We start from the raw sequence: 16,729 nt of genomic DNA, 5'->3' as shown, positions 1-16,729 counted from the left end.
TCATTTAGAACTGTTTTCAGACCAGATGTGAATGCAACAGAGTCTGTACTCCATGAAGATATATTCAAGGTACCAAGAAGTTAGATTCCACAAACTAAACCTCAAAGTAGGTGTGTAGTTGCAAGTTTTTGTAATATCTTGAAATAGACATAATTAGCACTGGTCAGTCTAATTACTTCAAATCTTTCTGTAGAAAATTTAATTTCTCTCTATCCTGAAACATTTAAAACAAGTGTACAACTCAAATTAATCACAGTAAAAATACTCAAACGAGTGGTGCAGTAGTGAGGTTTCTTAAGATGTTCAGATTCCCTAAAAAGATGAAACACTGTTCTTCACTAACATGAACAGTTGTCTTAGTTACTAAGTTTTTTGTAATAGTGTAGGCACGCTTAGGTGTAATAGTACGCAGGTGAAATAGCAAATTAAAGATTCTGGATACAAACCTTGCCTGTCATTTATTTTAATGTTTAAAGTTGCTTTGTTCACTGAAACCTATGCTAAGCGTACCTTGCTTATTTGGAAAATCTCATAAACTTGCTATCCTTCACAGATGAGAAGGATCACACTACAGCATTGCTAATGAAGGATTTATTTGCCTTTCTCTAATTTGGGTGGCAGAGGCAAAGAGAATTTGTCCTAAAGTAAGCAGAGCTCAGCTTTAATCTACGGATGTCACTAGTGTCAACTCATTTTCATGTTGTTATTAGACCTTGGAGGATCATTTAACATTTACCATTTTCATTAAAAGTGCTATATTTGTTGAAGCAATCATTCAGATACAAGGTCATATAAACTTGACACTAATTCATTGCTGCTTTTAAGTGACTTACTATTTAATGCTGTGATTATATAGATATTCTCATGCTAATGCAGTGCTTGGGAGCACCTGTTGCCAATAAAACATCAGTTTCAGTCTCTGTGTAATAAACATTAGACACAAAGGATGTACTGGGTCATTCTGTACACTTCCCTAGGCTTCACATCCTACCAATGCCCAATTTTTTTCAAGTGATAACACAGATTTCAAGTGTTTAAGATAACTCTTTCCTAGGAAAATTATGGAATAATATAATATCTGAGGTGGTTCTATTATTTCTTTTACTCCATTTCCTCTAATTCTTTACCTAGCATTCACTATTTTTGCATGTTAATTCTTCTTTTATAATCAAAACTCTTCAACTTAAGTCATACTACTCTTTGCATTCCTGTCCTGTCCATCTGGAAGACACAATACAAATGTATGCAAAGAGCAAATTGCCTTGCCAGCTTGTAATCTATTGTCTTTGTTAGTAGGTCAAATAAATTTTTTATTAGTGAAACAAGCTTATTAAAGCCAAACAGTTTTACACTTGCAGGATTACTGTGAATCCTGTTTTAGTTTCACCTGGTAGCCTGTTAATATAAAAACCATGATTTGACAAATCATTGATAAACAATGATTCATTAAATCATAAAAAATTAATGTGGTCATATTTTTAATAGTTGGGATCCACACACTGTGTACTCTCAATTGTCAATATTTTGTGGCTAATTGGAAGGGATTGTTCCAAGGGTGGTTTTGCTTGCCAAATGCAAACATGCCACTTCTGCCCTTTGATTGCTCTTGGTTTTTCACTGGGAATGTGTAATTTCTATCACTGCATATGCCAAAGGCTGTGGTTAAAGCGTGGGTTAGATTCTTGCAGCCAAGATACAAACTCAGTGACAGTGTTTCAGCTGATGAAGCACCATAAGTAAAGTACTACAGAATGGAATTTGATAGGTATTTCAGAGCCTTAAGCAGCAATTAGGCTCTTTCAAAAGTTTCATAAGGCAACTCAATGTTTAATTGCCACTGATTAATTTAAATTATACTTTAAAAAGCATATAGATACCCAAAATCAACATCACTCTCTCCTGCTAGAAAACAGAAAAAGCTATGACATCCTTGGTTTTTCTTTCATGATCTGCTGTATATGAAGAAAGTGCAACTCAAATGATTATTAGAAATTTATTTGTTTGCAGGAATTCCGATAAGAACAACCCTTGATAACTCTACAACAGTCCAATATGCAGGTCTCCTTCATCAGCTCACCATGAAAGCTAGGAGCACAGTGAGAGACATTGATCCTCAGAATGATCTAACCTTTCTTAGGATCAGATCAAAGAAACATGAAATTATGGTAGCTCCAGGTAATATTTCTATTAAAATAACAATAGAATTGTATGTCCTTTTAAGTTTCTTTTAATTCTTTATGAATAAGGCTACCATGGAAAATGCATTTTGAAAATAAGTATATGAAAATATAACCATATATTCAGCATGTAACCGGATGTATTAGGATTTTAATGTACAGAGTTTATAGTATTCAAGCTTGGACACAACCAAACAAGTCTAGATCTGATTAATGGCCTGGTTTCTGTGGGTTTTCACAAAGGACAACTGGACATAAAAATATATATATCAAGTAGTGTGTGTGTGTATTAAAGGCAGCAAATCCATTTTAGGTCCAAACAGATGCAAAAAATCTTTTTTTTTTCAAAAGAATTATTTTTTACTTGGTATGTTATCATGACTTCCTAGCCATAGGTGGGATTTCTGTCACCGATAAATGTGCGGTATTATCACCAACATAGTAACTGTGATATAGTTATTTTCCTCAAAACAATTGGGGGAATATAGGAACCTGTTTCTTACTCCTGTTAAATACAAATATACATTAATTTGTTACATTGTGTCTAAAATAGATAATGAGGCTAGATGAGCTGTAGTGGTGCTGTGGTCAATTACCAGTACAAAGTGAATCAGGCAAAGTGGAAGTGATCGGTTGGGGCTGAGATCTTAATGCGTGTGCTAGCTAATTGAGAGACTAATGGCATGCAGGATTCTGACAGAAATATGCAGTGCAGGTACGCAGAACAGAAAGGAAGCTTCAGGGATCTCCTCAGCGTAGCCACTGGGGAGGACGTTGGCTCTGAGCTGGTAGTGATGGACAGCCTTTGCTGGGGTAGTGCTCTGATGCTGATTTCATGGCAAACATAGAGCAGAGGTACTGCACTAGATATGCATTACCTCGTCTCATTGGAATTATTTATAATGCTGCTATGAAACCCGTATGTGTGAAAGAAATCTGGCACTGTCATTAACAGTAGTCATCAGCTGATAGTAAGATTAAAATAACAGTTTAGTTTCTATTTTGGAGTATAAACCTAATGCATTTTTTAAATCGTGGTTTTTGCTCACTGATTGGAACTGATGCACTTGATTCTTCTTTTGCATTTGCCTTTCACTTATGTTTTAGAGGTGACTTTTTGACTAGTAACCATTAAAACATGTTGACCTGAAAGTAAGTGGTATAAAATGTGAAGCTTTTTTGCTAACAGGGAGATTAGTTATTCAAAGGCTTGACTGTATTTTACTGTAATGGAAGGTGGCACATTACATACATACAAAGGTAACCTTTGATTTATATTAAGTTGCTTTTGGATGCAAGAGACCATGCAGGAGTGCAGGTTCTTCACTCTCCAAAGCAGATATGACCCTGCTAAATTCACTGGGTATTTTCAAGAAATGTTTCATTTAAAATAGATAATATTAAAAAGCTATCCAACTGAATTGTTTCCAAAACTTCCCTGGGCTTTTAGAATTAGTAGGCGAAGTCTGGCATGCTTAGAATTTATTCGGAGTAGAAGTCTATTCAAATCTTTTCTGCTTTTTTTCATGTCGAAATGGGGTTCTCAATTTTGAATAAACTACTTAGTGAACTGAAAGAAGTTCCCAGCACCTGCAGAAGAGGCTGCAGATGTCAAAAATTTTTTTATTATACCAAGTGCTAGCTTCCAGGTGCTTATCTTGTGACTTTTTTTCATCTTGTTTAAATATCTTTACAGCTTCTTGAAAGCAAATCTGCTGCTTACTAAAATAATTTTAATATGGTATAGTTAAGCTTTATGACACAGATCTTTTTTATCTATAATCTCAGATTTTTGTACAAACTGATTACATTTTCTAAATTTTTTTTTATAAAAATGCTGTTGCTTTTGCTTGTGTTTTATAAACTAATAAAAAGTTGGAGAGGAGCAGATGAATAAAGAGTATTTATCAGGAAATAAGAGAAAATATTTTAACTAAACATTTTTATATCTTTTTGCAGATAAGGATTATCTCCTGATCGTTATTCAGAACCCATGCGAATAGTCCTACTATGGCAATATTTTTAGAGACAGTGATGTAGTTCCACTTGTTAAACTAATATTACTTGTTGATATTTAGTATCAAACATAGCACTAAGTAATTTTACATAAAGTGTAACTGTCATGACTGAAATGTTGCCAATTTAAGGTTCTCAGTTGTAGCTGCATCAATTTGTGTTTGAGCAAATCATAATGCATATATCAAAATACTGTATGTTCATCTTGATACTCAGAAGAGCAATAATAAAGCAAAATGCTTAAAACCCTCTGTAATGGATGTTCAAGCTATTCTTGCAATTAAATCATTCTCTTTACGTTTCTAACATTACGTTGGAGGAGAAATCGTACCTCATGGGGAGCTGTAGATCATGTATGTATACATCTATAAATGCATCCCTATGAACTAGAGTAACCACAGTTAGGTGAACCAAAGAATACAGATGTAGTTTATGTCACTAATGACAGACTGGACCCTGTCTTTCCAACCTGCTTTTTAAGTTTTCTAAAGGAAGAAAAGTGAAAGGAAAAACTCTCTATTATTATTTTCCAATTTCTCCAGATGGAAACAATAGCTTCTTTTAATATTTTTAGTACTGGGAATTTCAAGCAGGCACAGTTGAGCCTATGCTCTACTGTAGAACTACTGTTAGTTTGTTGGTAAGGGTAAGCAACGTTGTAATTAAACCAAAACATTTGATAACTACTTAAGCTTTTATATCCAATCCTCAAGCTGTGCTCCCTAGTGACATAGGACAAGGGTGGGTTAAAGCTCAGCGTTTCCCAAATCAGATCCACATTTATACAGCAGCACCGGCGATCAGATACGTATTGTGGAGCGCCATTAAAGCAGATGCACTGATCAACAGCCACTGTAGGGTTAAGCTACCTGCAAACCCATCCTTTCTGGGAGACATGCTATGTCAGCGCCTCAGGACGAGTCTCCTGGCTGATGTGGCAGGCAGTGTGGAACTGGGTGCAGCACCCGTGTGCCCCGGGTGAGGGTAAGCTTTCCTCCTTCGTGATCCCAAAGTCATGCTAAGCTTTGCACTTAAGTATATGCAGAGACAGTGTGAAAGTGCAGGGAGTCTGATCTTGAAAAAATATCCAGTCATACTTGTACTACAAATCATCTCAGGTTATGTAGATTATATAAAAATTTTATCAATTATTTAAAATTTAAAACTTCAGATTGTCTTCAGTTGGTCACAAGTTGTTTTTTTTCTCGATATCAGAAGGAAGAAAAAAACGTGTGGGGTGGCTGTGAGGATAAAAGGAAAAATGAATCTGTTGAATACTGCTCAGAGATCTTTGTAGTACATCATATGAATTGTGGTTGAGGTTATGAAACTGATAAATCACCACATGTCTCAGTGGATACGGAGTCAGCGATTTGCTATGTTATGTATCACTCCAACTTACACAAAGGAGAGTATCAAAGCCTGGTGGTATTTTTTTCAAATCTGAGTATTTGCTCAGACTTTGCTGAACAGCTCGGAAAAGCTGTATTTCACTGAAAATTCTGGGAGGGTTGGTCCAGCTCCTGGGAGCAGAAGGTATCTGAGCGTTCAGATCTCAAAGGCTAGCAGGCAGGTCCCACACCCAAGTGGTGGGGACCACGGAAGATTCAGTGCTGCTGCGTATTGAGAGGACGCGAACCCAAAGGCCCAGTGCGATGGAAATGAAGCAGAGCAATCCAGCTGGGCAGGGCTACTCACAATTTTAAGGACGTGTCAATCAACGGGACACTATTGGTGCCACTTTTTGTAGTCAGTGCTGTACCAGAAGAATTTCCTTACCGCTGGAGGGTTTTTTAATTGTGCACTGGAAAACAACCATTTTAAGTTGTTTGTAATGAACCAAGACATTGACATGTAGCAGTGCTTTTAAAAAAACTAAGTTTTTATTTGTTATCTTCTCTGCTTCTGTTGGGATAATTTTAAAAATCCAACCACTTTATTGCTATGCATTAATGAACATTTATTCTACTAATATCCTGGCATGTCAAACACCTATCAATTGAAAGCCCAGATTTTTCATTTCAGCACATACCCAAAACTATTGCTGAATTCTACCTACTATTAATGTGTATTTGGGGCTAATAGCTTTGTTTCCGCAGTTTTCTCTAACAGCATTAAATTCTGTGGTGTCGCAGATGCAGTCATGCACGTCACTCGTAAGAGAGAAGCAACAATATACTTTATTCATACAAAACAGTCAATTAACAAAGTTGAACGGTAAATGTGACAGTGGTTTAACAAGATTTGATGGCAAGGTACACTTGATTATTTACTGCAGAGAGAACAGGCTCAGACAAAACCGTCAGAGAGACCCTCCTGTTGAGTCATGAGGTTCAAAGAGGAGCCCCTGGCTTTCTAAACTCCTCAGAGAGGAGTCTAGGCGTGGCTGGTTCCCATCCTAGTTCCAGACTTGATCAACAGTTCATGCCTAAAGGATTATATGTGCACAATCAATCCCTTCTATCACTTAGCTGAGATTTCAGTTTAGCATGCTGTTAGTCACTTCCTGAGGATGTGTTGTGGCAAGGAATCTCTCAACCTTGAGGAGTAACCTTGAGGTGTCCCTGCTAAAGGGGAGATCCTGGCATGCAGCCGCTGCCATGCAGGAGACCTCAACGGGCCCTGGACTCTCCACTATTTATGGAGTAAGATGATTGACTTATAGCCATATCTGCATACCAGCAAGACCTCTGGGTCACTGTTCCAGACAGCCCTTGGCTACCACGTTGCCATCCGTCCCCCAAAGTCCAGATGCAGCCAGCACAATCCCCACTGGTGGTTGTGGCTTTAGGTTTGGGGGGGGGACACCACCACAGGAGGTTTCACTGTGTAAAGCCAGAAAACTGCCAGAATTACACTCCCTGTTGCACTTTTCTATTGTCAAAAATAATATTGGTGTTGCAATTTCCAGCATCACTGAATAGAGTCCTTCAGCCCAAAGAACCTAGCAGTGCATTGCAAACAGAAAAGCTTAGTGTCTGGCAATGTTCTTTCATTTTTGTCTTTCTGATACATGTGTTAGTTCCCTTTACAGACTTTAATCCAATATTTATTAAGCAGCTGATGATTGCTGTAGCTTGATAAAGCACTCAAAAAGACACTTAAGCCAAATCATTAAAATTAAACACATGCTAAATCATTTTGCTGAGAAGTGTTTTTATGTGGAAAAATGGCCTTAAGCAGATGCGTGCAGTTCTCCAAGGGTCAAATACTGCTCACAAATTAGTTTCTTTCCCTGTTCCTACGAGAGGCATAGATGCAGATAAGAGGGCAAAGTTTGGTCCATTTATAATGATGTGCATAGTAACAAATGCTATGCAAACACATGGGCTGAGCTGAGCTTCTGCCAGCTCCTCTTACCAGGGCAGTCTCTAATCGGGTTTCCTTGAAAGCACTGCAGTATTATCCAATTTTTGGCAACATCTTCACTGGGGAGCATAAATTGAAATACTCCATTTCATTCCCTGGTAATTTGTTCCTATTTTCTGTTAGCAAAAGCAAGCTGAACACGTGTAAACTTTTCATTTAGGTCTTTCAGTATGAAATGGAAGTAACAATAGTTAAGTGTCTTACAGTCCTGGTGGAAAACCCTCCTCAGCACATGGATCTGAACAAAGGTGGGCCATTGAGAAGGAACGGAGTCATTCAGATGAAACACAGGGAAATAAATTTTCAAGTTATTTGAGCATAACAAAAGTGTTACACCAAGTCATTTAAGCTCTCATTTATGTGAACCAGCAGAGATTTTACTAGTTAACAATTAACTGGGAGGGAGGTTGAGGAAAAAAGTAGCATGAAAGAGATTCATTTCATAGATGATCATTTTGCCAAGGGAATGTTGAGAATGTCTAGAATGGCTGTTGTTCATTGAAAGGCAGCACTTGGGTTGAATTGTAACATGCTAGTTAGGCAACCAGCCAAGGAATAAATTATGTCAGTATCATGCATTTAGGATCCTCAAAATAAACAAATAGAAAGTTCTCAGAGAGCCTCCCACTTTCAAAAAATAAAGTACCTTGGATTTTCCTTAACATATAATTTTTCAAAATGCATGGTCCCTCATGGGACAACAGCTTTAGCCAGCTGATTCAATAAAGGCAGCTGTTAATTCTGTATTTTCCTCATCTGCCAATTAAATACTTTTAAATATTTCATTTAACGCACATTCAGTGCATTCTGTAGTCTGACATTCTATGAAGTTTCTTGGTTTTTTTGGACAATTATCATTTAGTTCACATTAGATGATGCATAAAGAAGTAAGAAATGGTGTATTTTTTCAGTTATACTTTCAGCTTAACTCAAGATGTAGTAGATCTGTGGCCTTCTGTTTGTAAGTTGTTTGATTGAATAGAACTATGGGATACAATGAGAGTGATTCACAAACTGTGCAAGTGATAAAGCATTTCCGAGATAATGAACTGCTAACTATTTGTCACTCGTGCAGACTTGCAGGAATTTATGTACTTGTATTTTGTCAAGTCTGGTAAGTACATTCTTGTGACAGGATTCTTGGAAGGGAGTGTAATGGTGAGGAAGACGGTATTAAATATTGAGGCAAAATGGTCTGAAGTGGACGGTATTCATTAAGGATGTTCACAGTTCACCTAGCAAGCACTAAGATGTTAAATATGAAATTCTCCTACTGCCAGTGAATGAATTATCAGACTCTGTACTTTTTCATATATTAATTATGCTTGCCAACATCGTTTCAGTGAGAAGTTGCTCAGATTTACTGATGACACAAGGCAATAAATTAGCATTTTGCGTACAGCAGTGTTATATATATGATAGGCATATATAGGTGTATATATGTGTATAAAGCATGTATATATAATTACCGTTAACTTCCTGAGAGGTGTTTGTTGGACCACACTGGATTCTCTGAAGAAATTACCTGATCATAAGTGCTAATAATAGTGAGCCTGAAAAGGGCAGCTTAGTAAAATATCACAATCATATCTGAAAATGCAATTAGGAATTAATATTATGTTGAAGAGTCATGCAGATAGTTTTGGAATTTAACAGTGACAGCAGCACTTACAATAACAGAGGGTTTTCTCAGCAAGAGGAACCAATCCCAGCTCCACTGTTTCAACTCAGTAGGACACAAGTTCTGGGGTGGACCTGCAGAAAAAGCCACAGTTTTCCTCAATAAACTGATGTCATCCTTTTAATTATGTTTTAATTCTGAAGTTACTATCTAGAGACAGCAAGATAATTCCCCTATTGATTTTTCAAAGCTCAGGCAGCTAAATTAGAGTAGCCAGGAGAATTCCAAGTTTGTGTTCCCTTTGCCTGGCACCTGAACAAATTAAATCTCTTTGTTTGTAGAAAAATTAGGTCATAACAACAAGGCTCACTGTGGGACTTCACAGTATCCATGGGAGAAAGGAAGACTAATGATTGGAGAGAAAGCCTGGAATGTCTCAAGTTAATTACGCATAACAGCAGAGGTACATCGTATATCTGTTCAGATCACAGCATTCATTTGAATCTCTCTGAATTTCAGGATATTGACATTTGGGGACACAGTGGAACTAGAAACAGACCCCTGTAAAAATACACAGCGACTAGCAGGAAGACAAAGGCAACAGGGAGATCTGAACTGACTCCTTGAGCTTTGTGGACAATTTGAGAGAGAAAAGGTTAATTCTCCTTCAGGATGCAACCAAGCCGAAAATCAGCTAGTCCAAATACACATAATTTTCGGCCATCTCTGCAAATTATCCTTAAGTAATAGTGAAATCACTCAGAATTTATTTCTGAAGAATTTTCAATAGTTACATTGAACAGGGTACACTTTTTTTAAAAGCAACATTGATTTAGGTCAAAATTCTTCAAAGTGCATGCATAACAAGAGGGCCTGAGTTGTATCTTAGGACAGCTGGGGCTCTCAGCCCTGCATATGGTTTTATGTGGTGCTGTACTAAGAAGCGCTTTTCCTCTTTTCAAAAAAATATGTAAGTCTGCCTTTGACCTAAGTACCCTTCTAGTTGCCCTGGCTCTGCATTTTTGATTTCAGTGAAATTGCTTCCACCTAAAGCAGTTAAAATGATACACAAAAGATACCATCACCTTGAGTCTATGCCAACTGGGTCAGAAAGAAATCTCGACATGCTTGAACTGCTTTGCTGCTAACGGTACTGAGGAAGACGACAACTACACCAGACTATTCTTTCATGGTGATGGACAGAAGTCAGCGTTAGTTACCAGCTGGCAATAGGTTTACAAAGTATTGTTCAAAGGCCATGATTGCAAGGAGCAAAATAGCTAAACAGGGGTCCAGGCTAAGAAAGTTTGCTATAATATGGCTCACCATTAAAAAAAATAGCACTCAATGGCACTTTGCACTTTCGAAGCACCACAGGAATGCAGAGAAGAATGTTGTGCTGAAGTACTTCAGATATCACAGAAGCTAGTAGGAAAAGCAGAGATTCAGCTTTCTTTGGTATTTATAAACTCCACAGTTAAATCAATGCAGATGACTATAAAGTATGACACAAGGGATGCATTCATTAACACTATTCAAGCAATTTAAGTAAGTGACTTTTCAAACATGGAAGGAGAACTCCAGGATCCAGTAACTTATTCCTTCCCCCTCTTGCCCCTTGTCCTAAGGGGAGCACACATTTGTTAGATGAAGCCGTCTGTCTGTCAAACTTGTTGCGCATTTTGCTAAAGGCTACCTCAGAATCCGGTCTCAGGAGCAGCGTCTGCTTCTTACCCACTAAACCACAGTGCCTACCATATAACTATTGCTGCTGAACTAAGTACTTACTTAAACATATTCTTCTGCTAAAATCAGCTAGAAATCTCATGGACACCTTCTACAAGATTTCTGAGTTATGAGTGGCTTGCGGTATCTCACTATGCCTGGTTCAGGCTAAAACCCAGAACAGTATAGTCAAATAGAGATAATAAATAACGATAAGATACTTAAATTAGTAATTAATCTGTACCATTTCTGCATGGAAATCTTACTTTCAGTTGTGAAAAGCTGCCAGTTTCCTTCTAATTTACTGATTAGTGATTTATAAGAGCAGCCATCTCTAGAATTACCCTTTCGTCTGCAAAAAAGTCATGGCTGTAAGTCTAGAGCTCAATATCGGCCAACTCTGTGACTGCCTGCACGTGTGTCAGGGTTGTGGAGAAGAAACTGGAAATGCTCTTACCTCTAAGCAAGTGAAAGAGTGGAGCTGGATGGAAAAGTGAGAAGTATTCCTGGTTAAGCAAAGATTTTATTTGCTGTGACATTTTATTAAAGGAAGTTTATAGCTAAACCATAATCCAGATAAAAGAGACTGACTAATCCACAATCTTTACAATTTCAGATTATTGTTAATTGTAGAATATTGTAAGGGAATTTTCCTGGTGTATTATCCCAGAGGCATTCACAATATACTTGCCATAGTCTATCTCACATGACAAAACCACGCTTGGCCTGAAGAGCTAACAGTCTGCAGGACCAGTTTTCTTTTTTCTACCAATGTTTCAGCAGAATAACTTCACTGAATTAAATGAAATTATTCTGCATTTATACAACCCCTACTTTCCCCTTGTGTGTTCCACTTTGGAAGAATTTCAGAAACAAAAGAAAGACTCACGGTTCAGCAAACCATAAACCAGAAGTTACAGTCAGGAATATTTAGTACCTGCACAACATCACTGCATTTTTTTCCAACCAGTTTTATTCCTTTCCTTTAGGGAAACAGAGTAACCACAGACAATTTCTACTTATTTACCCTACTGCAATCCATTAAGACCACTGTAACTCTCCCTTGACTACGAGCAGTATTAGTTTCCCTAATTTCTTGCAGAGGTGCCTGTGCTAATGCACTAGTACAATCCACGGCTGCTTAGCTGCAGGTTCATTGTAAAGGTAGGGTATGAAACAGGTTGTGGTTTTTAGAAAGAGCAGCTATGACACCACTAGCCTATTGAAAAGACGAGGCACTACCGACACACTGGTTATTTGCAAAATTTCATACGCTGCAGCCTCAGTGAAGTCAGCACTATGGGAGGTAGCTAACTGATAGGTTTCTCTTTGCAAAATGGGGATGTTTTACTGGGTTTTCATGTATTTCACACCCACAGTATCTCACTTAAAAGTAACGCATTTCACCTTCTGCTTTGGGTTAGAACATCAGAAAACATATTTTAACGACATCAGCTCTTGTTTTCAGCAACTCATACTCAAACTTTTCACCCATTTTCCCTCCCCTGCCGATGTTCTATAAGATAAGGTATGAATTTTTTCCTAGTGTCACAGTTTTATTACTCAGAAATTTATTTTTAAGTGTTCCATTGATCACCATTTCCTGTTGAAGGAGGTAATGTCTACTTGCACCATTTGCATTCAAAACAAGCAGAGCTACAAGACGAGAGGAATGTATTCACACACACCATTACTTCAGCCAGATGCTGTATTAGAAATTGCTCTAATTTGTAGTATTTAGATTGAAAGCATCAACCCCCCCCCCAAACATTCATAAGCTCTTTGGATGTGGAGTAGGTTCCCTGAATTTCCAGGGAAAGGTAGAGGAAAAAGAAGATTTGTATTTAGCAAGAGGACTTCCATTTTACAGTGTCTTTTTTTACTTCTGCTGTAGATCATACTCCAACACAATATTTACTCAGTGCCTGTGGATCAGATAAGCATGGGGAATAATAGATACACAAATATTAAATGTGCACACTACAAAAAAAAAAATCCTCACATGAAAATTTGGCAACTGAATGCTTAAATTAACATTAGCATATTCAAATCAGGGCTTTTGTGAGCAAGCCTGCTATCTTCAGCTTCTGTTTCACAAAGAATAACAAAAGTGGTTATTTTCTTAGAGCAGAGGAAGGCATTTCAAACAACATTATGAAATTAAAAGCCATGCTTCCTAAACAAATGCACCACCATAGGCAAGCGATGGTCTTTCCTTCACCCAGCATCCTTTACTACTTAAAAGTATTAATGTTGCTCCGGGAGATAAAGGAATCTAGAAGGTGCTTCATAATTTCAGCTCTACTCAGACACCCTTAGTGACAGACGTTTCTAATATAGATAAGAAAGACGGAGCGGATATTAAAGCGGAACATCTCCCCATCTATTCTTTGTTATTCTAGCAGAGATTTACCTCGAGCACTTTCTCCATACGGTGGAACTGGTGTCAGTTATTGCAGATGCCACTGTGGTCTGCCCGAGAGGAAAAGGCATAGGTGTGTGTTAACAGTCCCCATCAGTGAGAGAGCTTATATATTGCACATTATAATAAAAGAATGGGGGGGGGATGTCAGTGGAGGTGGGAAGTGGAGAAAAGAAGGAAGAACAGAGTTATTCACCTGCTCGAGAAGTAAATAACGGAAAAATTGAAATGTCTCAAATTATGCATTTTCATTCATATACAGACTAATATTTGCTTTAAGATATGCAACGTTTAAAAACAATATATTGCCAGGCAAAGATGGGAATTCTTTTCTAGTTTTTAACAGTTTTCTACTGTGGCTTCACACCATTTTTAGTGGCAGTATAAGCCCCTGTGTAACACACTTAAACCTTTGAGCAAAAGCTTGCATTTCTTTTTATTTTTATGTATATTTAGCTGAAGAATTCCCAGTGATTCGTAGCCCACAGGCTGAAGCCAGGTTAGTTTGCTTTCTTGTCTGGCCATTAGATGGCAGACAACTGAACGACCATTGCTGTGCATTGTGTCCTTGAGTTTATGAAATAAGCAGGAAAATGCTGCCGCTCTCTAAATTAGCTCGCTTCACATCCACTAACAATAAAGTACACAGCATCCTAAAGGTCTTCAAAGTCCCTTTCCTTCTTCTGACTCCCAAACCATACGTTGCAGCAACCCAAAACCTGTAATAAAAACACAAACCAGCCATTCCTTCCCCTTTCCCTGACAGTCAGTTGCACTCAACTTTAAGCAGAAAGCATCATCCCAACCTCCATTCCCTACCACTTCTGCACTCATGATTAATCTCTGCAATGAAGTAATTGGTCTCATCTGAACTATGACTGATTTCCCCATGGCAGGATTTCTCAACAGTATGAGAAAATGCCTGACGTTGCTCTCCTACTAAAGAGCTGTTTAAGCAAGGGAGTATAACTGCACACTCGTAGCCGCCTGTTTGAATCAGCACTGCAGTATTTGCAAGGGTATTTATGTACCGGTGCCAAACAGACCTTGTTTTTCACAAGTCAGTGATAACATCTACACACACCTGCTGACATCAGGAGCACATTTGCAATGCACAAAACCAAATATAAGCATGGAAACATGTCTTATAAATGCAATCCATCTCTGTTCTTCAGATATACTCATATGAAAACCCATTTCTTGGTGTAATTGCATTGTTAATCTTTGAAGAATGCCAAAAGATTAATGCAAAAATGCTCCCCGCCCCCGTCACATCAACAATAGGAAATTTCCATCTATCATAATTTGAATGAGGTGCGACTGGTAGTGCGACTTTCTCACTGGTGACAGACCTGTGAACATACGCATCAACAGCACGAGCGACCTTCACCAATATAAGCTGTGGAAATTGCGTTGGATATACATCTTGATTACCTATGGCCTCCATCCCATATAAATGGCATCCAATCGAACCAAAAACCCCCCTTTCTTGCATACTGCGTTCTTGCACAGCCTTTCACTGAGAGTTTCTAAATGGAAGTCCTGCGTACATGAAAGCTGCTGTAGGACAAAGGAGGGTCAGGTTTGTGCACGCTTTTTCAGCAGTCCAGCTTCATGATGTGTTTGAATAATGTCAGTACGAAGCACAGCCAAGTGTAAGTTAATGGGAGTCTTTATCTGTGGGATTAATTTAGAGTGGGGATAATGCAAATACACATGTACCCGCACACACTGCATGTAGTATATTCCTATACGTCAGCACGGAAAGCAACACCAGCTTTAGCAAATGCAGGCAGGGCAAAGTATCTACTGGACCAAATTTACAACAGAGGTAAGGGGCATTATAAAAGTCATGGTGATTTACAGAACTACAAAAATTATATCAACAGACATCAACATAATCTGTTAGTCATTCACAAGCTGTCTCCCATCCAACAACGAACTTCTAAATGATTGTCTTAAAAAGTCCAGGGCACTTTGCAATCATCCTAAATTCAGAGAAAGAAACGTGTCCTTCTGTGCTGTTACCTGAAGCATGGAGGGACATGCTTCAAGTAACATAAAAGGCATAAAACGTGTAACAGGAGAAACCCAACATAATATTTTGCAAAAAGGTCTTTCTCCAGTTATGCTTCTGCACTATAACCTCTCATAATTCTATTATTTGAAAAGGTGTTGGACTGCAGAGCTGTATGTTGGTTCACCAGGCTCAGGTCAGACTGTGCAAGTGCAAGTCTTCCTCGTAAGGCCCCAGTATGTGGCAATAAATTGAAAAGGGGCTGAGTGTAAGAAGTAAGAGGTGGGTAGATACCATATTGCCCTACAATGAACTGGGAAAACTCATTTCACCTTCCTCCACCCACTGCACCAATGGATTGTCTATTGATTTGCGAGGGTCGCTCACCCATGCACCCTGCTTGGTTCCCATGCCAGCTCGGTCCTTGAGCACAGCTGAATATTGAGGGAACAGAATCTGCTCTTGATTCAACACCATGAGGGCCCGGATTTGAAGTTAACCAGCCAAGACCCCGTCACTCACTCAACACTGAACCATGCATCGAATCAACCTTGCCCACTTGCACGCCCACTTAATCAATGAGCTGGGGATTCAGTCGTCTGCCGTAGATACAACTACTTTGCGTATTAAACTCAAGGGCTGTGTGCCACATTATCTTGATCAGAAATTAATACTTCGGCATGCCAAGATTTGAAAATTTGCCCAAGAAATGGAGAACACAGCTGCTAGTGCCTAGTAATGTGCTACATGGTATTTCAGGACCTGTCTACAGTTCAAAGCTTTTTGCACCATCTTCTCCAGAGCACGATGTCCACCACGGCCAGTCTTCGCACACGCTGCTGTCAGCCTCTGGATACAGACTTTATGGAATCTGTCATTTAAATGTGGAGCTTATTTTTAAATTCTCCTTGTGGGTAATGAATAACACTATTTTACTTCATTACTAATGTTAGGCAATTAGGAGGTATTTTATGGCCTGTATTCCACATGCTCTGGAAATAATTTTAACAAATACTACATCAGAGTATGTCTGCTGCACAATAGACATCCTTACTTATGCCATCCTTCAATATACAGAGGGATAAATATGAATCCCACATGTGGGAAATTGTTACACTTATAGCACACAAGAAATCTTAGTGAATCGTGTTATATTATTCATTACACGTAGTGCTTGAAGACTAAGAGTTCCCATGACTACAGTATAAAACCAGTTTACTCATAGTATAAACTATGAGTTCAAAAACACGTCCCAACATAGCTAGCTACCCTTTAAGCTACTACAGAAAAGCTCAACAACGCAGGTTATTGTTCAGTGCAGAATGACTAAACATGAGCAATACGTACTGGAGATGTGATCATTTACAGACATCACACTTCGC

The 16,729-nt window shown here is 38.4% G+C and overlaps 1 protein-coding gene and 1 long non-coding RNA gene across 2 annotated transcripts in view; one reads left to right on the top strand and one right to left on the bottom strand.

Annotated features, from left to right (window-relative positions):
• Positions 1-4,444, top strand: part of DYNLRB2 (dynein light chain roadblock-type 2) — a 296,487-nt gene extending 292,043 nt beyond the window's left edge. The window contains exons 3-4 of the mRNA XM_075765686.1: positions 2,008-2,175; positions 4,137-4,444. Of these exons, the coding sequence (XP_075621801.1) occupies positions 2,008-2,175; positions 4,137-4,180 (212 nt within the window). The 3' untranslated portion in view covers positions 4,181-4,444. The remainder of the gene's footprint in view (positions 1-2,007; positions 2,176-4,136) is intronic.
• Positions 1-16,729, bottom strand: part of LOC142603707 (uncharacterized) — a 349,083-nt gene that overhangs the window by 262,589 nt on the left and 69,765 nt on the right. The window contains exon 2 of the long non-coding RNA XR_012837604.1: positions 9,235-9,317. This is a non-coding gene — a long non-coding RNA (uncharacterized LOC142603707). The remainder of the gene's footprint in view (positions 1-9,234; positions 9,318-16,729) is intronic.

The sequence above is a fragment of the Balearica regulorum genome, chromosome 13 (genome assembly GCF_011004875.1).
Source record: "Balearica regulorum gibbericeps isolate bBalReg1 chromosome 13, bBalReg1.pri, whole genome shotgun sequence".
Classification (NCBI taxonomy): domain Eukaryota; kingdom Metazoa; phylum Chordata; class Aves; order Gruiformes; family Gruidae; genus Balearica; species Balearica regulorum.
The sequence above is the reverse complement of the archived record's forward strand: the minus strand, read 5'-3'. Positions and strand labels throughout refer to the sequence as shown.